General features: G+C 55.6%; 1 protein-coding gene across 1 annotated transcript in view; it reads left to right on the forward strand.

Annotated features, from left to right (window-relative positions):
* The first annotated feature begins 2,666 nt into the window (after positions 1-2,666).
* RSPO4 (R-spondin 4) overlaps positions 2,667-23,607 on the forward strand; it is a 37,880-nt gene continuing 16,939 nt past the window's right edge. The window contains exon 1 of the mRNA XM_001497744.3: positions 2,667-2,912. Within this exon, the coding sequence (XP_001497794.1) occupies positions 2,834-2,912 (79 nt within the window). The 5' untranslated portion in view covers positions 2,667-2,833. The remainder of the gene's footprint in view (positions 2,913-23,607) is intronic.

The following is a 23,607-nucleotide window of genomic DNA, read 5'->3' on the forward strand; positions in this document are numbered from 1 at the left end:
ATTCTGAAAGGACTGGAAGGGTTCTCAGAGAACACAAAATCCCCTCTGTGCCACTGAACAAACGGGGAAACTGACCCCCGAGAGCAGGAGACACTTGAGAGGCCACAATGAATCAAAGGGTGAGCGGCTGCTCACTCATTCATTCATTTGTTCATTCCACAAATATTCATTAAGCACTCTACGTGCCAGCCTTAGGGAGAAAACAGAAGATTCCTGGCCTCATGGAACTCACAGACAAGCAAGTGACAAACATGAACAGGCCAGGCAGTGCCTGGTACCAGGGCGGGTACAGCAGGATGAGGGGATACAGAGAAGGGATGTGGTATTTTATCTGGAGTGCTCAGAGAGGGCCTCTCTGAGGAGGTAACGAGCAGAGACAGGCCCTGAGGATATCTGACCAAGACTCATCCAGGCAGAGGGAACAGCAAAAAGCCTTGCTGGGGACGCACAGCCGACAAGTTTGAGAGACAGGAGGAGGCCTGAGTAGCTGGAGCAGAGGGAGCGGGTGGGGAGAAGGAGAGAGGCCGCCGTCCGCAGAGCTGGGTGGCTGTCAGTGGCCCCAGCCTCTGCACGACTCACGAGGCATGTTGCTCCCCTCTGCTCGCCTGGGGGCCGTCCTGCTCACCTGGGGGAACCCTCAGGACTGGGGACAGTGGAGCAGGGGCTGACTTTCCAGCTTCCTAAAGCTTGATCTTCAGGGGTCACCTTATGTCTCCAAGTCCCTGAATTCCGTGTATAAGCCAGGAGACTCCTGCACCTGGAGACCTCATCATTTATTCTTTCATTCAGTCTACAAACATACTGCGCCCTGCTCCATGTGCTAGGCTCCAGAGACCCAGACATGACCTTATCTCTGGCCTCAGAGTTGACAATTTAGAAGGAGGGACAGACAGACACATCTATAGTTAGTATAGTTTATCAACGCTGTGATCAAGAGACTATGGGAGCCCAGAGGAGGCCCTGGACCCGGCCTGAGAATCAGGGAAGGCCTCCTGGATGAGGCGCATTTCCAGGAGGCAACCCTCCAGAGCTGGGTCCTGTAGGAGTGAGTGGACAAGGCGGATGGAGTGTAGGCCAACATTCCATAGAGAGGCCACATGTGAAAGGCTCCGAAGAAGTACGACAGCCTGGAGCTGCTTGTGAAATACTGCAAGGAGTTGAGATCTGTGGGATTAAAGGGGTGAGGGTAGGGTGGTGGGGAAGACTGAGATCAGAGAAGGCAGAACAAGACAGCTTTGGAGGCCATGATGGAGGGACCATGCTGGGACACCTGGATGCCCATCCCACCTCAGTCCTAGACTTGCTGGGCTACCCGAGCTACACACCCCCAATCCCGAGGCCTCAGTGGCCCCATCTGTGAAATGGAGCCATTTGGGTGGGATGGGTCTGACACTCCACAGAGACCCCAGGATGTTGTCTGCCAGTGTTCACGGAGCGCCACAGAAGAACGGCCAGGCCAGGGCTGCCTCACTCCCCCTGACATGCCCTCCAAGGTCCTCATTGCACTGGGGGGACTCAGTAAGGATGGGGAGAAGGGGATAGAGAAGGAGATACAGCATTTACCTTCCTTTTCTTTTGGATCGAACCCACACACATAGGAAAAAGGAAGGACAATTGTTCAGCAAGAGTGTCAAGGGTCAGTTCCTCTGCGACTCGAGTAGTGGCTAAGAGGGCGGGCCCTGGACCCAGACAGACCACTGACCAGCTGCGTGGCCTTAGGCAAGTCTCTGCCTCTGAGTCCCTCTCCTCCCAGTAAAGTGGGGCTAATCAGAACAGAGCTTTGCTGGGTTGTTTTGAAGATTCTATTATGTGTAAAGTGCTCAGCACAACGCCAAGCGCATAGGTCTCCAAAATGATCGCAAGCATTACTATTACTGTTATTGTTTTTAGTGGGCAGGCGACAGGAGGCTGGAAGGTGCCGTCGGAGGGGTAGGAGGAGGGATCTAGCCCTGAAAGGGTTAAACCGAGCCAGCTGCTCCCAGTCCTGCAGATGAGGTTGGAGGAAACACAGTCCAGGTCCCCGGCCCCTTCACAAGCGAATTTATGAGGTGCTGGTCACTTGGAGTCAAAGATTAGGGGCTCCCGCCAGGCTTGGCCGGAAACATTCAGGGTCAGCGGCCAGAAGAGACTTAGGACCCTCTTGAAAGAAGCAGACAGGGCGGAGAGGGAACAGACCAGACGGGGGTCGAGGGAAGAGGCCGCGAGTGGAGGAACAGAAGACAGACCCAAAGACAGAGAAGCAGAGGAAGCGATGGAGTGGCCCGTAAGGGCGCAGGGGAAACGAGAAACAGCGAAAGGAGGAGAAAGAAAACCCGGGGGCGGGGAGTGGTGCTGAGGGAGGTGCTGAGAGCAGAAGATTGGGGGTCCCTGGGCGTCCCCGCTTCTGTACCTGCGTGTTGGGGGCGGGGCCGGGGGGTCTGTACCTGTGTCTGGCTGGCTGGCGGTGGGAGTGTGAGCAGGGCAGTGCAGGGGGCGGACGACGCCAGACCGCGGACTGCGGGACAGGCAGACCTCCTGGCCCCTGGCCGGGGACCCCCGCCCGCCGCGCCGGCCCGCGCGGGTTAACGCGCCGCCCCCGCCGCGCCGGCTCCTCCCCGCGGGGCCGTGTCCCGGCTCCGCCAACGCCCTCGCTGGACCTGGCGGCCGGCCCCCGGGCGGACGGCGAGTCCCTGACGGCGGGACGGACCCCGCGTCCCCGGATGCGCGCGGAGCATCCCCCGCGCCCGCCGCGCCGCCGCCGGGTCGCCGCCCGGCCGTCTGGCCTCCCGGGGAACCCCTGTGGGCGCCGCCTGGGTGCCGGGACCCCCGCGCGCCCCCGCACCAGGCTGCCCAGATGCGGGCGCCACTGTGCCTGCTGCTGCTCGTCGCCCACGCCGTGGACATGCTGCCCTTGAACCGAAGGAAGAAGCAAGGTACGAGGGGCAGCCGGGCAGGGGGCTGGGCGGGCGCAGCGGGACAGAAAGGGGGATGGCCCTTGGGGCATCTGCCTGGTGCCCAGAGCCGGGGCCACTGACTCTTCCAGAGAGCTGTCGGTCCCACTCCACAGATGGGGACACTGAGGCCCCAGGGCACCCAGTGAGCGAGCTAGACCCAGGAGGCTCTCCAAGGAGGAAGGGGGCTGGCAGGGCTTTCTCACCGATGCCACTCCCTATGGTAGCAGCGTTGCTGGGAGGAAGGAGGGTGGCTCTGTGCAAAGACAGGAAGCCCAGGTGCCAGCCTGGAGGGCACAGGGACTAGGGGACAGAGTTAGTGGCTTAGAAGCCATCCCAAGCATCCATGCTGAGCCAGGAGGTGACAAGGAGCCATGGACTGGGAGTCCAGATGCCCCAATCTTGTTACCAACCCGGACTCACCAGGTCGCCTCCGAGAAGTCACTGATCCTTGCAGTCCCCCTTGGGTGAGCTCCGTGAATTCTCGGAGACCTGAGACCTGAGTTCAAGTCCATTTATTCTGACCTGGAAGAAGTCCAGCCCCTCCAAGAGCCTCAGTTTCTCCATCTTGACCTCGTCTGGCCACTAGGAAGATGAACCAAGGTTCAGACCTTAAATGTACCTGGGGCATGAAGCCAGGGGTCCCTTGCACCCTCACCTCAGGGTCCTATGCCACTGCCCCTCACTGCGAGAGTCAGAACATCCCCAGGAGGTGGGTTTGAGGCTGTTCCTGCAGAGCCGGCGGTGGCAGAGCTGGTGGGGCTAAGGAGGGCAAGCTGGTGAGTGAGTCTCCTGCCTGAGCCCGGCAGCCCTTCAGCCTCTGGGTGCCAGTCTGAGAATCAACAGTCAAACGCCCGCCCCTGCACCAAAGATTTTCCGTGCACTGTCTCATGGAATCCCGCTACATCCTCATGACCTAGGGGTCATCCCATTTCTAAAGCCGGGTGTCCAGGCTCAGACGGGTGAAGTAACTTCGCTAAGTTGTCCAGCAGGTGAATGGAAGACCCAGGGTCCTCTTTCCTTCTGGCTCTAGTGTTAGGTCTGAGCAGAGTTACATAGGAAAGAGGACGAGAGTCTGCCTCTGGGGGCTTCTAGTCTATTTGCGTGAAAAGCCCTGCATGGACATGGTCCCTTCTGCAGTGGAGCAGAAGCGGAGGGGGCTATGGGAGAACTGGGAGGTGGGGCTGGGTGGGACAGGGAGACTGTAGCCAGAAGGGCTCCAACGCTGGGGGGGCTGCGCAGAGGGACCCAGGAAGTGGAGAAGTGGGTGGGCTTCAGGGAGCTGGGGGAGTTTGGACTTCCTAGGGACACTTCTCTGTGAATGGCCCTGGCTTAGAGGTTAAGTGCTTGGGCTCTGGAGTCAGCCTGCCTGGGTTCAAATCCCCCTTCCCCAGTTATCAGCTGAGTGACCTTGGGGAAGTCACTCTGCCTCTCTGAGCCTCGGTTTACCCATCTGAGGGTCTTTTAGAAGATCTCTAAGGTCTTTCTCAGCTCTAAGAGAGACCAAAAGAATAAAAACTTTCTCCTCATTGACTCCGCTTTAAAATAGGAATAATAATCTTAAGTATGCAACTCACAGGGCAGATGTGGGGGAGACTGAATGCGTTAGGGCGTATGTTAATGAGTTGCCAAGTACACAGGCTCCTGGTGGGCACTTGCCTTAGTCATTCTCATTTCCCGTCCATCGTGTCCTTTGGCCGCTCGTAGCAGCCTCACAGAGGGAGGGGGAGATGCTTATTTTCTGGATGAGGAAACTGTGCTTCAGAAAGGGAAACTGATTTGTCCAAGGTTGCACAGCAGGTAAGTCACAAAGCAGGCTCGACTCCCAAACCATCTGGCAGGACGCTGAGAAGATGTCCCCTGAGCTTCTCAGAGCCTCAGTTTCCCCATCTGAAGAGGAGCTGGTTTAGAAGATCTTTAAGATGCTTCTTTGTTCTAAAAAGACACACACGTGCGCAAAGAACAAAGAAAAGGAAAAATTTCAGCCCCTGCCCATCCCCAGCTCCCCGGCAGCTGCCCCACTGCTCAGTGCGGAGTTAGGCAGGCTGGTCCCGACACTGCGCAGGTTTGGTGCTCGATCTCCTGCATCTGGGACACGCGCACGCCCAGCCCAGCATCTTCAGAGAGAGGCTCTTGGCTCCTTTTATCTGTCAGGTGCAACAGAGACAGCCTTGGATCTCAGTCCCACCGTGGACCCTTGGTACTGTGTGACCTTGGGCTCGTGGACTCCACCCCTGCTCCAGCCCACAGCCTCGGTTTCTCCATTGGCACTGGAGTGGGGGTGAGGGGTAGAAAAGCCCCTTCCTGTAGCATGTTGTGCAAGGTCGTTAGAGGAGTCCTGACCAAATAAGTTTGGGAAATGCTGAGTTTAACAGATTTCTTGACTGCAGGACTTATCAGAGCCTTCATGGTAAAGAGGCTGGGGATAGAGAATAGGACTTTTCCCAAACTGCTTACACATCAGAGACCATTTTTCATAAGACAGCTGCTTGGAAAATCCCACACAAGATCCTTGAGGATCTTACCAGCTTTGATGTTGTGGTCTAACTCTGGCGGGAGAATGTGTCCTCAAGGTACCTGGGTATTAGCCGTGCTTCCTTCTTCCCTCCCTCCCTTCCTTCCTTCCTCCTTCCTTTCTTTCCTTTCACTTGTTCATTCAACAAGTGTCACAGGGCAGCCACTGTGCCATGCTCTGTGTTGGGGACTGTGGGGTGCCCAGGGGAACAGCCCTGGGGCCCACCCTGGAGGAGCTGCCCGTGTGGAGTGAGCCCTCCCCTGCCTTCCCCACCTGCCCACCACGCCCCGCCCCACAGGCAGAGCCCAGCCACTGCCTGGGCTGCGCTGTCTCACCCTCAGGGCCCGGCTCCCGCAGACCTGCGCATCCTCAGGCTCTGGCGTCACTGTTTTTTGATGAAACCCAATTTTTCTGTGTCTAAGACGAGAAAGAATGAAAGACAAGACTTGAGAAAGGTTCTTGGATCTCAAGTGTCTCTTACAAAAGAACATTTTAATTAATTAAGTACAAATGAATCAGAACCAGATGCGGACGTTTCTCTTGAAACATGCTGAGGTGTCGTGGCAGTGGGACAGTCAGGCGGAGTGAGGGGTCTTCTCCCCGGCTGATCTGGAGCCCCATTGTGGCGATGAGGAGAAGACAGGCCGTGGCTGACGTGCGAGGCCTCCTGGGGAGGGGGCTCGGTGCAGGAGAGAGAGCCCCACATTCGTGTGGTGCCTGTAGATCCTTCTAGACCTGAGGCAGCATGGGGCAGAGGGCGGAGGTCTGGAATTCACGTAGCCCCAGTTCACATCCTGAGCCCTCTCCTGGCCTAGATGTGTGACCTGGGCAGGCCACGTGCCTTCTCCAGTCCACGGTCCACATCCGTGGAATGGGAACAGGTGCGCTGGCCTCTTTGGTGGCCAGGAAGACCCACCACAGTCCCAGAGGGAAGGTGCCCAAGGCATACAGTAGGTGCTGCATGAGAATTCAGCCCCTTCCCCTCCCATTTTACAGCAGAGCGGGACGCTCCCTGGACTCGGGGGACGAGAGTCTCCCATGGGTTGGCTCTCAACTCTGCCCTTCCCTCCTCTCTGAACTGCTTTTTCTTTAGCTGTCAAAGGACTGTGGCAGCGCCCGCTCCAGTGGCCTGTTGTGTGGCGTGAATAGCATAATTCTCTGTAAACTGCAGAGCCGGCCGTGGATGGCCAGGCAGGCGGGACTGTCCCCGTGCACAGACAGCGAAGCTGAGACCTGGCAGGCAGGTGCCCAGAGGTGCAGGCGGTGGCAGAGACGGGGGAGGATTTGGGTTTCTTGTCTGCAGGTAGGGGCCGTGGCTGGGCACAGAACCAGGTGTGTCCCCCTAAACTCTGGCACCCAGGTGAAGCCAGGTGAAGCTGCATGTCAGGGCAGTTCTGGAAGGGAAAACGGCCTCGGAAAGGGCAGAGCGAGGGCTGATGATGCCCGTGGAGGGCTCAGGGAGTGGCCCCATGCCTCGGTAGGATGCTGCCTTGGGCAAGTGCTTCTGCCCCTCTGGGCGTGGGTTTCTGCATAAAGTGGGGGCTGGTTGAGAGAAGGGAAGCAGAATAGGTGGCACACGGTGGGTGCTCAGTAAACCAAGCTCTGCCTGCCCACCCTCTCCCTCTGCAGCCAGTTCTGGAGGCAAGCTTGGGCTCAAAGGGGATGCTGTTGTCACCGCACACGTCCCCCACCCCTGGGAGGAGCCCACCTCCCTCTCCCGTGGATGGAAACTTCCCAGCCCCCATCCAGCCACCAAAGGAGACCCATGAGGCCCCTTCGAGAGGGTCTGCTGTGTGCCGGAGCTCTGCGTATGGGTTGTGACTCCTCATTGTAACACTGCCTGGTGTTACACCCGTTTCCCACACGAAGGAAATGAGGCTCCGAAAGGAAAGCCCCACTTGCCTGGGAACCCCCAACAGCTGAGCTGGGCTGGGGACCCAGAGTTCTGGAGGCTTCAGAGACCGGGCACAGAAAAAGAAATGAATCCTGTGAGTGACTTGCCGAGGGCTTCAAGGTGGAGGCCTCTGAGAAGAGCTTCATCAGAGGGGTGGGGTTTTGTCAGGCCCAGGTGGAGCAGAGCAGGAGAGGAGAGGAGCGGAGGGGAGGGGCTGGCCAGGTGGGAGGGGTCCGAGGAGCTGTGTGGCCAGAGGAAGCGGTGGTCCAATTGCCAACAGGACCAGAGCCCAGATGAAGGGCCCCAGATGCCGCCTGCCTATCACCATCGTCACGAAGCAGCGTTTATGGAGCCCGTCCTCTGGACCAGGCCCTGGACTAGGTGTTGACAAGGACAGCAGAGATGTGCTCACCATCCCTGCCGTCGGGGGGCCCAGGGTTTCCTTGACATGCCAGGCACGGAGCCACCAGGAAGATTGCCGTGGACAGGACCCCGCTGCTCCCTGGCACAGCCTTGAGAGACAGGTCGGAGGTGCTCCTAGTTGTGGCTGAGGACTCTGAGACTCAAAGAGGGGGCGTCGCTTGGCTGAGGCGTCGCATGGATAAGGTGACCTGACTCATTTTGTCCCCCTGCCCCTTCTTGTCTATCAGGCTGCTGTTTATTCATCCATCCTTCTGTCCTTCCATCCTTTCATCTAGTGAACAAATTGAAGCTCGAATTAATTCACAGTTTTTCAAGCTGAGGTTTGTAACCCATCAGCAGATCAGGGACATCAGCTGAGTAAGTGTAGACAGCATTTTTGAATGAGATGGAGTGGACTGGAACGAATAGAACACAACAGTAAACAATAGAATAAAATAGAGCGGGGTCGGCAAACCTTTCTGGTAAAGCGCCAGAGAGTAAATATTTTAGGCTTTCAGGCCACATTTGATCTGTCACGTGCTCTTCTTTGCTTTGTTTTTTTTTTTTTTACAACCCTTTAAAAATATTAAGCCATTCTTAACTCATAGCCCATTTAAAAACAGACCATAGGCCAGATTTGGCCCATGGGCCACTCAGCCGGCCTCCTTTTTAGAAGATATCAGAGTGCATTGCAAGTGTTAAGAGTAATTGTTATTTTGAGAAGTGTGTTAGGGTTTACACATATATGTGAATCTGTGAGTGGGTGAGAGTGCATATGGATGTGTGTGCAAGTGTGGATGTGTGTGCACACGGGTGTGGATATGTGTGAAAGTGTGTGTGTCATATGTGTACTGTGTGCACTGATATGAAAATGTAATTATTATTGTTGTCAAAGCAGCGTGGAGGCCGCTGTCTCAGCTGAGCCCAAAGCCGGCCTCATGACATCTCCACAAGGCCGGCTATCCGAGCACTCCTATGCTAGAGATGGAGATGCTAAGGCCCAGTGGTCACACAGCAGTAGGCACGTGAACCCAGGGCGTCTGGCTCTGGAGCTCAGACGCGATGCCAAATTGCCTCAATACGCAGCAGCTGCCCCCAACACATTTTGCGGGTCCTTAGTTCATATGCTTTTTTCCTAATGGCCCTGAATCCGGCACCTGGGTCCTTCCCAAGGTATGTGGATTTTAGCCCCTGGAAGGTGGAATGATCCTCTGGGGCCCTAATACATCCTCCTGTGTCAGACCCCGCCCCCCGCCCGGGCAGCTGGGGAGCACCGACCCGCCTGGCCTTTCACACTGATCCTCAGCCAGCACTGCCGGTGGATACAGCGTCCCCTCGCCCCTTGCAGAAGAAGAAGGCTGGTCCAGAGGGGGACGTGGCTCGTGCAAGGTCACATAGCCAATGTGTGTGTGACCCGGGTCTTCCTGAGCCCAGAACCACAGGAGCACATCCTACTACTGTGCTCTTCTCCAGAAAACCTGTCTGGTGCTGCCATCAACCCCCGCCTCGTTTGCACGGCATTTTACACTGTGCGGAGCAGTTCAGCGTTCCTCTTCTCTCCAGCGTTCTGGAGAGGGCTTGGAGAATAAAGGAACTTTAGGGTCAAAAAAGCCAGTTGAGACCTTTGAGACCAACACCTGTAAAAGGGGAGCCTCAAGCAGGGGAGTGCCTCACCCGAGGTCCCCCGGCTGGGGTGGAGTGAGGGTGCCGGGGAGGTCGTGGGTGAGGACGCTTCTGGATAGGTGGACGAAGGCAGCCTGCTGCAGAGCCTGGAAGTCTGGTTCAGAGCCTCAGTTCCCCCGTGAGACTTGGTAATGCTCCACCTGCTTTGCCTCTCTCTGGGTCTGGGGTGAATTCAGATGAGAGGATGGAGCTGAGGGGCGCTCAGCCTGAAAGCTGTCGGCAGAGGGTTTGCATAACCAGAGGCCTCCAGATTCCCTGGGGCCACGTGGGGTGTGCGGCTGGGCTGTGTGGTTCCAGCCTGGACCTGGTGGAGGCCCGGGCCAGACACTGAGCCACTGTGGCCTTGAGGCCAGTCCTTTCCTCAGAGCCTCGGGCTGTGGCCCCCATCAGGATGCAGAATGGCGCTGGGCTCGGTGGACATCCAGGAGCACACTCCTCATCTATGTATCGATTATATATATATAGATAATATATATATATGTTTCTTTCTTTCTTTAAAAATTCTTAATTTTCACCAGCATCAAAGGTTTAGAAAAGTCTCTTTTTGATTTGACTTTATGGTTGAGCATTCCCTCTGTCAGATGTTACCTGTATTATTTTACTCTATTTAACAATGTCAGGCGCTCTTCTAAATACTTTATACATATGAATGGATTAAATTCTTCTGATAAACCCGTGAGGTGGGTGCTATTATTATCCCTGTTTTACAGATGAGAAAACTGAGGCACAGAGAGGTTAAGTAACTTGTCCAAGGTCACACAGCCAAGGTTCAACTCCTGCCTGGTCCCAGAGCCCGAGCTCTAACTACTGAGCTCAGTTGCCTCTCAGCCTTCTTTAATCCTCACAGCAACCTGCAAGGGGACTGTTATTATCTATATTTTACAGAGGAGGAAACTGAATTAAGAGAGAGGAGCATTAGTTGAAGTATATGAAATTGCCGTTTTTGTAGGTTGAAAACAGCAAAATATTAGCAATTTCATATGTTTCAATCTGATAGCTTGACAGAGTTAGTTTTGCAAAACCACGATTTAAACCCAAGCAATTGGTCCCAAAGCTTGGGTATATGCTGGGCCTTCTCCCAGTTCATCCATGTAATAGCCCATGAGGTGCTTTGATCCTGTTACTCCACAGAGGAGGCCCTTGAAGCTCAGAGAGGGCAATCAGCTTACCAAGGGCACACAGCCGGGATGGGGAGAGGTCAAGATATGCCCCCAGGTCTCCGTGGGCCAGAGCCTGCTTTCTTAGCCCTGTGTGGCAGTCAGCACCATCCAGGACACGCACGCCCTCAGCTCCAGCCTTGGGGTTTCCTTCAGGTTCTGGTTCCCAGCGGTTCCCATGACTTCCACATGAGTGAAGCTGGCTCCTCTCGGGCACTGCTGTGCCGGGCTGGGCCACCACCGCCCGCCCTGGGATGGTTTCTTGTAGTGGTGCCACGTGATTCATAGGGTTGCTGCTCTGTGGCCCGTGGTGGGGAATCCACTGCACTGTTGTGGGGTGGGGAGGAGGCAGGGGAGGGGTGGTTCTGTTTCACCAGCTCAAAAGAAAGGCATTCCCAAGCCTGGGGGACCCAGATCACAGGGGCAAACCACTCTCTTTCGCCAGAAGCCTCCACTTTCCCTGAAGCCTGACAGCGGTGCCCACATCCGCAGGGGCGGAGACACACAGGGAAGGAATGTCAGACTGCCCTTCCAGAGACTGCTCTGGCGTTGGCAAGTGGGCACAGCTGGCCCTCACAAGTCCCCGATGAGCAGCGGGAGGCCGGCAGGCTGTCACGAAGGCCATGAGCTCTGCTGCTCACTGGCTGAGTGACCTTGGGCAGGTCTTCTCTCCCCTCTGTGCCTCAGTTGGCTAATTTGCAAAATGGGGCCTGAAACGCATTCCTGGCACACAGGGAGCACTCAGTTAGCGACTGTTGAGGTGTCCAGAGCCAGGGTGTGTGGGGTTTGGGCTGTGACAGGCCTGGGCTCAGCTCCCAGCTGTGCTACTGCCGTGCCTGGGGGAGTGCCATCTCTCAGTATGACGGGACCACAAGAGCATCTACATCATACGCTTGTCCCGGAGAAGACGATGCCTGTACCCCACCTGGGAGACAGTAGGTGCCTAGTCAGTGGTGACAACGGTCGTGCGTCATGGAGGGTTGGCTCTTTCTAGTGTCCAGAACGTTCCAGCCTGATATCGGACATGCCCCTGCCTCAGTTTGAACGTCCCCAGCAGACCAGAAGGTTACTTTGAGGAGCCCAGGTTCAGAGGATGGGGTGGTCCTGAGTGCTGTGTGACCGTGGCATGGTGACTCAGCCTCTCTAAGCCTCTGTTCATTCCTCTATGAGAGTGGACCTCAGAGGACTCCAGTGAGGCTGGAAGGGTGTGTGTGTGTGTGTGTGTGTGTGTGTGTGTGTGTGTGTGTGTGTGTGTATGGTGCTGGCACATTATAAATGTATAAATGATGTGCTGGCTATTTGTGGAGAGGACCGTGGTGGAGCTGATGTCCACGGCGGGCTGGAAAACCCCAGTCAGATGCTGCCCTGAGGACATGCTCTTCCTTCCTCCTCCCCTGCCCCCGCTGGCAGACATCTGGGTCCATCAGACTCCTTAATTCATAGCACATTAGCAGCATCAGTCCTGCAAGACCCTGCTCTTGTGTTGTATTTTATTTTTCTTTCTTTCTTTTTTAAACTGTTACAAATTGCTGATTTTTTATTTGACTCAAAATTTTTCATTTTTCATTTAATTTAATTTAATTTTACTTAAAATTGTTTTATTTTATGTTTATTAATCTTAATGTAATTTATTTAAATTCACCTTAAAATGTATTTTTATTTTACATTTTATTTTTCTAAGTTATTTTCAATTTTTATCATTTAATTTAGTTTTTAAATGCTATTTTATTTTGAATTTGTGATTAATTTTAATTATTTTTGTTCAACTTTTATTCCTGTTATTTTGATTTTTTTATTTGGCTTTTTAGTTTTTGCATTTTTTATTATATCTTATTTATTGGGTTTCTTGAATTTTTCTTGGCAATGTATAGGACTTCCTTGTATTCCCTACGTATTAACCCCTGTTGCTTTTGACGTTGAAGATCTCTTTCTTCAGTCTGACGCCCATCTGCTAACTCTTTCCTTTGGAGAATAGAAATCGTCACTTATGACGCTGTTCACGTGGTCACATCCCTTGAGGGTTTCGGGGGTCCTTCTGCCTGATGGTCTGGGCTCTGTGATCTGATAAAATGTCTTTATAAGAAGGGCTCATCAGAAGGTCGTGTGTGAGCCCCTGGTTCTCTCTTCCTTGACGGACCCGGCTTCCCGTGAGAGATTCTTCCTTGGGGCAAAGTCCTGACACAGCGACACACCCTTCCTGAGGTCACTCCTGGCGCTCACAAATGTGGGGGACGCTTCTCTGCTCGCCTCCTTCCTGATGGTCCCCTGGGTCACCGAGTCCCAGTCTGCACAAGTGTTCAATGCCTGCTGTCAGCCGGCCCCTGTCCCTGGGGGCCCCAGACTGATGGAGGCGGCAGGCCAACAGAGGGGGTCTCAATGTTAGAGTCAGAGCCGTCAGCGGGAGACCCCTGCCCCTGGAGACAGGTGAGGCGGGCTTGACCGGTCCCCGCCAGGCTTGAAGTCCTCCGCGCAGGCTGGGCATCCCCAGCCAACCGCGGCCATTCTCCCAGGGCTGCTTTGGCTGCATCCCTTGTTTGTGGGTCGTCTTATTCTCTCGCATCAAGGATCCTCCCCGCCCCCGCAAAAGAAGGAAAAGGAAACAGGGGCTCAGGACGTTTGTGCATAAACCCACTTTAGTGAAGGTCTGGGGAGTCTGAAGGGCTCCCTCCTGCAGTGCAGAGAGTTCCAGGCTGAAGGTGGCTGAGCTGTGCCTCTCTCCTTCCACTTTGGCCCACTGATGTCACAGAGAGTGACTCCTGTCTGTCCCTGCAAACAGCCTGGGGCCCCTCTCTGGTGGACCTTGGGCCCCGAGAGATGTATAGCTTTCCATGGCACTTCTTTGATTTTGGAGAGCCACCAGGCAGGAGTCAGCAGGGAGGGGCCGACAGGTCACCAGGGTGGTGCGGCCCCCAGCAGTTAGGAGCTGGGTGTCCGGTTTGCATCCCACGTGACTCCTCGCTGTGAGTTCTTGGGTCAACCACTTCACCTCTCTGAGCCTCAGTTTTCTCATCCATGAAAATGGGGTAGGTGTAGCCCCAGCTTTGCAGGGCTGTGGTGGGTTTGAAATGATTTAACACGAGGACCCGGGTAGCACAGGGTCCTACAGGTGCAGACACACAGCAACGTTAGGCTGGTTCTGCCCATTTGCAGTCCTGGTCCCTCGGGGGATCTGCCAGAACTCACAGAGAACAGCATCTCCCGCTGCAGCTGCTCAGCTCGGTTCCGGCTGGTTTTAACTGGGCCAGAAGGATTATGGTTCCCATTTTGCAGATGAGGAAACTGAGACCCGCTGACAGTGGTGCAGACTTTCCAGGCCCGTGTGAGCCCAGGTCTCTCCGATCACCTGGATTTCTGTTTGGTGGCGACAGTGCCCGAGGGCGACGAGAGGTTTCCAAGGTCAAGCTGAGATGGCCAAAGCCCCCACCTCCCTGTGCTCCTGCCACCCCCACCACACACTGTGCCTGTCTCCCCGTCTTCCATCCAGCTCCTCCCACTGGCATCACACCGTTTATTGAGCACCTACTATGTGCCAGGTGTTTGGTGTGCATTCCCCACAACCTTAGGAGACTGGAGCCATTTTACTGAAGAGGAAAGTAGGGCCCAGATGCGTGACGTCACTTGCCCAGGTCCCCACAGCCCTCAGAGTCTGGGTGGGAAGCCAGGCTGGGGCTCTGAAGCCACGGGTCTTTTTCTCTGTGCCAGGAACTGGCGAGCTAAACCCAGGGCAGCATATAGGATACAGCTGGGTCCCACTTGGTGAGTACTTGGCATATGAGCCGGGCCCGCAGCCAGGTGCCCTGTGGGTCACTACCTCCCTCTGCCCTCCAGGCACCCTCGGAGAGCATCATTCCTATTTGGCAGATGAGGCTCAGAGAGTTCAAAGGGTCTCCCAGGGCCAAGGTGGCAGCGCTGGGATTCAAACCCCATTGTGTGACCTGGGCTCCCGCCTGCCCGGCCTCCCATCTCCCCATTTCCTGGGGCTGCACAGTTGGTCTGGGGGCCTGGCCTGGACAGATGTCACTGTGACTCACCACCTGTTCTCAGCTTTGAGTGACTTAGGGAGCCACCCAGTCAGGACCTCGGGTTGCTCCCCAGCTTGGGGGCAGGGTGGGCGGCAGATGCAGGGGGCGCAACTGAACTGCAAAGCTGCTTAAAACAACCAGAGGGGGCACGCCTAGTGGTGTAGTGGTTATGTTTGCGCGCTCCATTTTGACGGCCCAGGGTTCACAGGTTCGGATCCCAGGTGCAGACCTACACACAACTCATTAAGCCACGCTATGGGGGCATCCCACGTACAAAATAGAGGAAGATGGGCACAGATGTTAGCTCAGGGCCAGTCTTCCTCAAGTAAAAAGAGGAAGGTTGGTAATGGATATTTGCTCAAGGCCAATCTTCCTCACCAAGAAAAACCCCAAAACAAAACAAAACAAAAAAACAACCAGAACAGGTCTCTCATCCCAGCAGTCTGTGAAAGTCAACAGCAATAGCAGGTCAAGGGCGCAGGACCTGAACTGATGACGGGAGAAGTAAAAGCCATTGGGGCATTTACAAGGGAGGCTGTGGGGCAGACACAGTCATGGATTCTCCAGTTAGCTCTCTTTAGAGCTGAGGGCAGGAACAGATCTGCTAAGCACCAACCACATGCTACACTGCAGACTAAGCTGTTTGCCTTTTAATTCTCAGAATAACCCATGTGCAAAGCTTGTCCATCCTCCCTCCCTGCTGCTCACAGCCACCAGCCTCATCCAGACCACCTGGATGAGCACAGGCCTTGACCTGGGCTCCCGGCTCCCGCTCCCACCCTCTACCGTCCATTTCCCTGACCACCAGAGGGAGCTTCCAAGTGGGGACACTCCTCGGCCTGTCCCCGTCTTGTTTCCAGGAAAATCCAGCACCATTCAGACTCCTTCTGAGCCCGCACACGCGGGTCTGATCCCGTCCATCCTTCTGACCTCAACGCCAACCGCTGTCCTTTGGTCGCTGCACTCTGGCCTCACTGGGCTCCTACGCATCAAGCTCCTTCCGGCCTCTGGACCTTGGTCCCTGCTTGCACGTCTCAGCCGGGCCTTTCTTGGCGGCCCAGGCCCTCCTCCCCTCACTGTTCGCTTTCATTCATTCCCTGCCTCTATGTCAAGCAATCTCTCTCTCCTTCGGGATGCAGACTTTCTGAGGGGGAGGACTGTCTTATTCGCCGAAGTGTCCACAGTGCGAGAGCGGGGTCTGGCACATAGTAGGCCCTCCATAAGTCTCCGTGGAAGGAACAGGCTCTCCAGGGAGTGGGTGATTGTCTCTGTCTGACATGTGAGCAAACTGAGGATAAAGGACTGTCCAGGGAGTCAAGTGTGGATCTGGGATGGAGAGCAGGTTTGTCTGACCCTAACCTTGCGTTCCCACCACTACACTCCACCCCAGGTGAGCAGGACTGAGGGGAAGCCTTGGCTGTGGTGGGCAAGGGGCAATGACAGGACACGAGTCATTTGGAACAGCAAGGCCCCAGCCGTCCTGAGCCCAGAGCAGGTGCAGCAATGGGTAGAACAGCCCTGGCCTCTCCGTTCAGGGGCCAGAGCCCAGGCTGTGCACATGGCCAGGTGGAGAGGACCAGCTGGCCAGAGATGAAGAGCCAGAGGCACCCATCCAGAGCCCGGGGTTCCAGTCGTGCCCTCCAGTGACCCCCTGTGTGGCTCTGAACAAGTGCCTGCCCCTCTCTGAGCCTCAGGACATCATCTCTAAAATGACGTCACTACCCCCATGCTACAGAGTCTAAATTTCAATAGACACTGCCCAAATTCCCTTCTCAAAAGTGGAACTCTGGGTGTCAGTCTTTCACAGTTTGCCTGTCTAGTCACAAGGAATATTTCTTTCCTGTTTTAAACTTCATTTTGAGAATTATTGGTGAGGTGGAACAGCTCTTCCTGTGGTTACAGGGCCATTTGTCTTTCTTCTTTGAATTACCTGTAATGTCTTTGCCCATTTTCCCGCCTCGGGTTCTTCCTGGTTTTCTTATTGATTCCTCAGGAGCTCTTAGTATATTAAGGATGGCGGTCCTTGGCCAGCTTTGTGTGTAACTGGCTTAGTGATCAGACTGAACATGTGCAGCAGAGGGTTACAAACATGACAGGTGGTTTTTTCCTTCTATTTCTCTGTTATAGCTCTGAAACCCGATCCTTAGTAACTTTGGGCAGATCTCTGAGCTTTCTGGTATCCAAGAGACCAGCCCAATGCTCTTTACAATTAATAAATCATTGTGAAAACATAGGGCTAATTCAAGCTCTCTCCCTCCACGTTGCCGACGTGGCTCCTGACTCCACTGATCTGCCGTGTGGGGAGATGTGTCGTACTCTCTCCCTCCTTCCCCTGTGTGTTGGGAGCAGAAGAAGGGATGGGGACAGGGACAGCAGTCTCTTACTTCTCTGATGCTGCTGTGGCCTCATGACTCCCAGCGCTGGGAAAACGTGGGCCTGTCACCAGTGAGCCGCGGGAAGGGGGGTGGGGCTGAACGTCCCCCTCCTCCCTCCACGCCCTCCCTCCAGGTGTGGCAGGTGCCCTGATTATGGCGCAAGCGTGATTTACTGCGGAGGAGCGTGGGCTCCATCTGATCGTCCCAGCTCCCTCACTACCCCATGGGCCCCCAGCCTCTTGCCCCTTTGGGTTGGGAATCTGCAGCTTGGACCAAGCTTGAGTGCCTCCTTCAGTGTCCCCTTGACCAGGGCAGAGAAGTGCCAAGTGGCAGTGCAGGCTCCCCCAGGCCTGACGGCCCCTGCTGCATCTCTCGTTCCTTCTCCCCTCGCCCCAGTGGACATGGGCTAGGTTACGTTCTCCCCAATACTTAATAACTCCTAGTTACTAAGACTGCCTAGCTTTAAATCCCAACTTGCCACTTACCAGCTGTGTGGTCCTGGACAACTTACTTCCCTTCTCTGTGCAAGAGACCTGCCTAAGGTCACACAGCCAGACCTCCCCACTGTGGGACAGTGCTGGAACTGGAAGGAGCCAGAACCTGAGTCCACTCCCCAGCCCACAAGTGCTCATTGAGCAGCTACTGTGCACCAGGCACTTACTCTGCCAGGTAATGGGGCCATAGCCATGAGCAAGCCAGAATCAGCCCTGCCTCAGGAGATTCCATTCTAGTTGTGTGTATGGGAGGGCGGTGGTGAGAACTCCTGAGGACCTACTGTGTGCCGGGCACTGTTTTGAGCATAATGCATTTGATCCTCAAAATAGCCCTCTGAGGTAGGTACAGAAGAGGAAACTGAGGCACAGAGTATTTCAGCAGCTCGTTGAAGGCCACACACACAGCAAACCTGTCCCTATAACCAGAAAAGAAAAGGAACCGTCCTCTGGATGTGTTCTCAAAAGAGTGGCAGCCACAGAGACCTGACGATTTCCTGGCCGTTTTCCATATGGGACGATTGAAGACGATTTCTTACGCCATTTCACATTCTTGACAACTTTATGAAACTTCCACACACAAGACAGCCTTGTGACAATTCCACAGGCCCATTGATTTCGTGACGGCTTCACACTCGGGGCAGCTTGGTGACAGTTCTGTGTTCACGGATGACAGGGTGCCGAGCTCTGGGGAGCAGGATCCCGGAGAAGCCGGCGGGAGGGTTTGACTGCCTCCCCTCGTCCCGGTCTCGGCCGGCTGCTCCTCCGGCGGGGCAGCCTGCCAAATGATGAGGAATCCAGTAACAATCCTTTCTTTAAAAAACTGTGATTTTTCTGAAGGTCACTGGTGGCTGCGCTGGGCTGCTCAGCATCCCCAGGGCTCCCACCGGGAACACAAATGTGTCTGCTCTTAATGAGGAGCTATTGGAGGGCGGGACGCATCTGGTGGGTCTGGGTGGGTGGTTAGGGGATGGAGAAGGCAGAGATTTGGGCTGGCTGGGGAGGGATGCTGGGCACAAGCAGCCTGCTCGGGACTGTGTCCCCCTGCCCGCCTAGCAGGAGGCCAGGCAGGGGCAGCACAGGGCAAGGCCTTCCCCACGCTTCACCCTCCAGGCACTAGGATCCTTTTGATGTGGGTCTCATCTGTCAGCCGCCAGACTGTCACCCCCCCGCCCCCCACTGTCCCAGAGGCACACACATGCTCAGGCACACATGAACCCAGCCCCTCCCCTTCCTGCCATGCTGAGCTTGGCAGGGACTGTCCCCAACTTGGGCCACTTGGGAAAATACCCCTCCTATGAGTGGTAAGAGGAATCACGTTGCCCCTTCCTAATGTCACCCCACCTCTCATCCGTCACCAGGCATCATGAGTTTGGGGACCCTATCACTCTCTGCCACTTACATTCATTAGCCTTCGAGCCTTAGTTCCCTCACCTGTAAAATGAGCAGTGATGACAGCACCACCTCGTAGCTTTTTTTTTTAAAGATTGGCACCTGAGCTAACAACTGTTGCCAATCTTTTTTTTTTTCTGCTTTTTCTCCCAAAGCCCCCTGGTACATAGTTGTGTATTTTTAGTTGTGGGTCCTTCTAGTTGTGGCATATGGAATGCTGCCTCAGCATGGTCTGACGAGCGGTGCCATGTCCACACCCAGGACTCGAACCGGCGAAACTCTAGGCCACCTAAGCAGAGTGCACGAACTCAACCACTGGACCATGGGGCCAGCCCCTCTCTGTGCTTCTTAATTGAGGTCTGGGGCCAGTGCCACCAGCGTCCCCCAGGGAGCTTCGGAGACAGGCAGAAACTCAGGCTGAGGCATCAGACTTTTAGGATCAAAATCTATGTTCGAACCCAAGATCCCAGGGCACTTTGTGCGCACATTACAGTTTAGGAGCCCTGGCAGGGCGCGTTTTGGGCATCACACGAGTTCCTGCACGCGACACTGGGCTCCCCGCTGTCAGCGTGAAGCCAGCAATGTATATGAGAGGTGGCAGCCCCTCTGCCGTTTGTGAGCAACCTGGTGATTCTGCTGTGGATTGAAAGCCCAGGGTCACCACTGGCTGGGAAACAACAGGTGTGGGTGTGAACCCTGGCTCCCGCACCCGCCTCCAGGCCCCACCTCCCCAAGCCCATGCCGGGTGGAAGAGCATCACTCATGCGGAGTCTGGAGGGACCTGAAGGACAGGGACACGGGCATTTCATCAGGGACTGAACGCGCGTGCTGATCCACTGCATGTCTGCTGGGGGAGAGGGGAGATGGGCCGAGAGAGAGATGGGTGGGTCAGTCCTGTGTCAACCTGTACTGCCACTGTTTGGTCAATTTCCTGTCTCAGTCAGGGCCAAATGGACATTGAAGGAGGCAGGGCCTTGGCGCAGCGCTGGGAACATAGCAAGGCCGGGTATTCTGGGTGGAGGGTTAGGGGAGGCTAGGATGTGCTGGCAGCTGGGAGGCAGTGTGGCCTCAGGATGAAGCCTCCAGGTTCTGCAGTCCCACGGCCTGGGTCTGCCTGTCCCCTGCACCTCTGACTCGGCGGCCTGGGGCAAGCAGCACCCCTGCCTCGACCTCAGCGCCCCCCTCTCTGAAGCGGGTGTGATGACGCACCTAAATGAATTTGGCGGCATCTCTACATGGAATGGTAAGCAGCTATAAAAAGAATGAGGCAGCGACGTGCGACACTCACCAGGATCATTTCAGGGAGCAAAGCCAGGTGCTGAGCAGTGTGTGCAGGGTGCTGGGGTGTGTTCCCACCCTCCTGGAGCTCACCTCTCCATGGTGGGAAAGAGACACCAAAACCTCAAACAAGCAAATATATCACATAGCAGGTGGGGACAAATGAAGAGGAACAAAGCGGGGTGAGAGGGGCAGGGGAGTGGGTGCTACTTCAGGTCGGGTGGTTAGAGGGTCTCACAAGGGAGGGGACATTCCAGCAGAGGTCTGAGGGGGTGAGCCTTGTGGAGGAATGGGGGGGGGGGTGCATTCCCAGCAGAGGGCAGAGCAAGTGCAAAGGCCCTGAGGTGGCAGTGGTCTCGGCATGTCTGAGGCACAGCTAGGCCAGGACATTGTGGCTGGAGCAGGGCGATTGGAGGGAGCGGGCAGAACGTGTGAGTGAAGGAGCAGGGCCGGGGGACGTGGAGCCTCTAGGTCTTTGCAGGGTGCTGGTGGCCGTAGATGGGAGGGGGCGGGCTAGAGGGGGCAGGTGACAGCATCACAGTGAAGTGGTTGGATCCTGGACTTATTTCAGAGGTGGAACTGATCGGTTTCTAAGCGATTGCAGGTGGGAATGAGGGAAAGGAAGAGGCAGGGTGACTGCAAGGGTTTTGCCGTGAGAGGAACAGCTGTGGACTGAGGCGACAGGAGAGGCAGGCTTGGAGGGCACGGGCTGAACAGTGTCCATGTGGGATGCAGACTGTTACTGCATTTGGAGGGTCTCATCCATGAACCCCTCGGGGGTGCTGCGTGGGTGCCTTCACGGAGATTTGCTTTGTGCTCCTTGCACAAGCTCCCTCCCCACCGCTCACTCACGCACGGCCTTGCCCTCCCATCTCTTACAGAGCTTTCCTCCTCCCACACAAACTAGTCCAGCTCTGCCCCGGCATCTGATGACTCCCGTCTCTGAGCCCAGCGCCCGCCTGCCTGGGCCTTCACTCGGCTCTGAGCCCCGCTGGGCGGACATCATCAGCTTTCATTGCAACGTCTGAGCCTGGTCCTCCCGCTAGGCTGCAGGTTCCCTGGGAACAGTTCTGAGAACGTTTATCAATCCATCAGCCATTCACTCATTTAAGAAATAGTTAGTGGGCACCCACAATGTGCAAGGCGACAGAAATTTGAAGGAGAACAAGTCAAACTGGGTCCAAGCCCTCAAGGGAGCACCTCGGGGGGACTCCCATGCACCTCCCGTGAATCAGGTAATAAAATGTGCCCGTTCATCTGCTGTGAGCTGTGCGAAGCACTTTCAATGGATGAGCTCACGTCATCCTCACAAGTGCCTGGGAGGTGGTTACAAACATTGTCCCCATTTTGCAGAAGAGGAGACTGAGATTCAGAGTAGTGAAGCCACTTGCCTGAGATCCCCCAGCCAGGGAGTGCTAGTTCATGAGGCCCGAAAGCCAAGATCACCTCAATGTTCCGCTGCGCGTGAAGCCCTCTAGGTCCCCCCGGGGTACTGAGAAGGGTCCAGTGGGATGGAGACCTCTAGCCCCGCACCCCTGGGGAGTCTCCAAGCCAGGAGTCATCTCCAGGGCGCCCCCGCCTTGCTGGGGATGGTGCCATCTGCCCCCCCAGGCAGGAATGTGCCCTGGGCTCCTCTGAGCCAGCCTCCAGTGGCAGTGGCTGCCTCCCGTATGTGGTGGCCTCAGCGGGCAGGCGGGAGCCCAAGAGTCGTTTATTTCCCTTGTTCATCGGTGACATGCGTTCCCCACGGCCAGCCAGGGATCCGAGGGGGCACTGCCGAGTGCTCTCTGCACGCGGCCCTCCTACATGGTTCTGGATCCTTCCCAAGGACAGAGCAGGGCCCAGGGCAGGGCCTGGCCCACCTCAGGTGGCACTGCCTTGGAGCAGGGGACAGTGGTCTCTTTCTCTCCTTCCCCATCCTTCTCACCTCCGGGGAGTCCTTCAGGACAGCTGTGTTAAATCCTTAGTCCACCGTGACACACGATGTTCTCATGCAAGACACACTTCCCTGGGCACACCCCAATTATGAAGAAACTCTACCCCAAAAATGTTGACATCAAAATAAAAAGTTCTGCACTAATTGCCAAAGCAAGGCCAAAATCACAAGTGCCCAGGGAGGCATGGCAGATGGTGACAGTCACATTACTGAGACCCTGCTCAGGGCCTCGAGCTTCCGTGAGGTTAGCCTCTATGATTCCTGTTTGATAGATGGAAAAACTGAAGCACAGAGAGGTTAAGGTACTGGTTCAAGGTCACATGGGCAAGGGTAAGGGGCGGAGCGGGGTTTGAACCCCAGCAGTCTGGCTCTTAACCCGACTCCACTCTTAAAGTGTGGTCCCAGGACCAGCAGCATCCCCAACCCCTGGGAACCCGTTAGCAATGCAGATTCTCAGGCCCCGCCCAGACCTACTGAATCAGCCACTCTGGGGTGGGCCCCAGCCATCTGTGCTTTAACAAGCGCTCCTGGTGACGCTGCCACATGTCCACGTTTGAGAACCCCCGCTTTACGTTGTCTTCTAATGTGAGTGAGTGAAGGGGGGTTAGAGAAGCAGCAGCTCAAGGATGGTACAGGACAGCCGACCTTTGTCCTCAGTGTCAGGGATAATATTAAGGAGTGGTGGGGACTGCAGCAAACTGGAGAGCCTGTGCCCCATCTCTGTATCCAACCAATTATTGCCTTGCAAGATTGCAGACCCGGTGTTGGCAGAGAGCATGGCTTTTTCCAGAGAAACCTAATTTCCAGCTTTTTATGTGAAATCTGACTTTTTAAATGTTGGCAATCTATCCAAATTAGTTTTCTTTAAGTGTGGGGCTGACGTTCTTGAATCGGGTGTTGAGGATGTTTCAGTGGCAGACTTGCTGTGGGCTGCCGAGGAGGGGACCTGTCTGGGAGGACGTGTAACGTTCAGGGTCCTAGATGTCGTCACCCTGTGCCTCTGGCCCCCTCGAGGAAAGCTCTGCAGAGCGAAGGTGGTAGGAGGCGTGATATTGCAGAGAGGACCCTACATCCGCTCCACATCCCCAGATGGAGAAAAGCGAGAGCCCACGGGCATACGCTGAGCCATGGACTCCTGCCACAACGAGGGGCTCAGGGCTGTTCTCAGGATGGGGGTCACCCTGAGCACAGGTCATTTCCTGACCCCAGCAGAAAGAATAAACCTGCCCTTCACCAGAGACCCAAGCTGTCCCCTCGTCTCTGCCCTGAGCTTGTCACCTTCCAGAGGGAGAAAGACCATCTCCTGGGCCCTGCTGGCCACTAGCACCTCTGGCCTCTGTGTGTTCCCCTGTGAAAGGGGAGGGGGGTCCAAATGTGGATTGACAATGCCACCGTGTCTCGTGACGGTGAGGGAACAGGAAAGGAAGGAATGTGTATGGAGAAGCACCTACTATGTGCCAGGCACTTGCTGGTTTGTCTGCACAGACCTCATAACAAGGCCCACAGAGGTAGGAATTGCTCCCCCAATTTTT

Source organism: Equus caballus, chromosome 22, assembly GCF_041296265.1.
Source record: "Equus caballus isolate H_3958 breed thoroughbred chromosome 22, TB-T2T, whole genome shotgun sequence".
Classification (NCBI taxonomy): domain Eukaryota; kingdom Metazoa; phylum Chordata; class Mammalia; order Perissodactyla; family Equidae; genus Equus; species Equus caballus.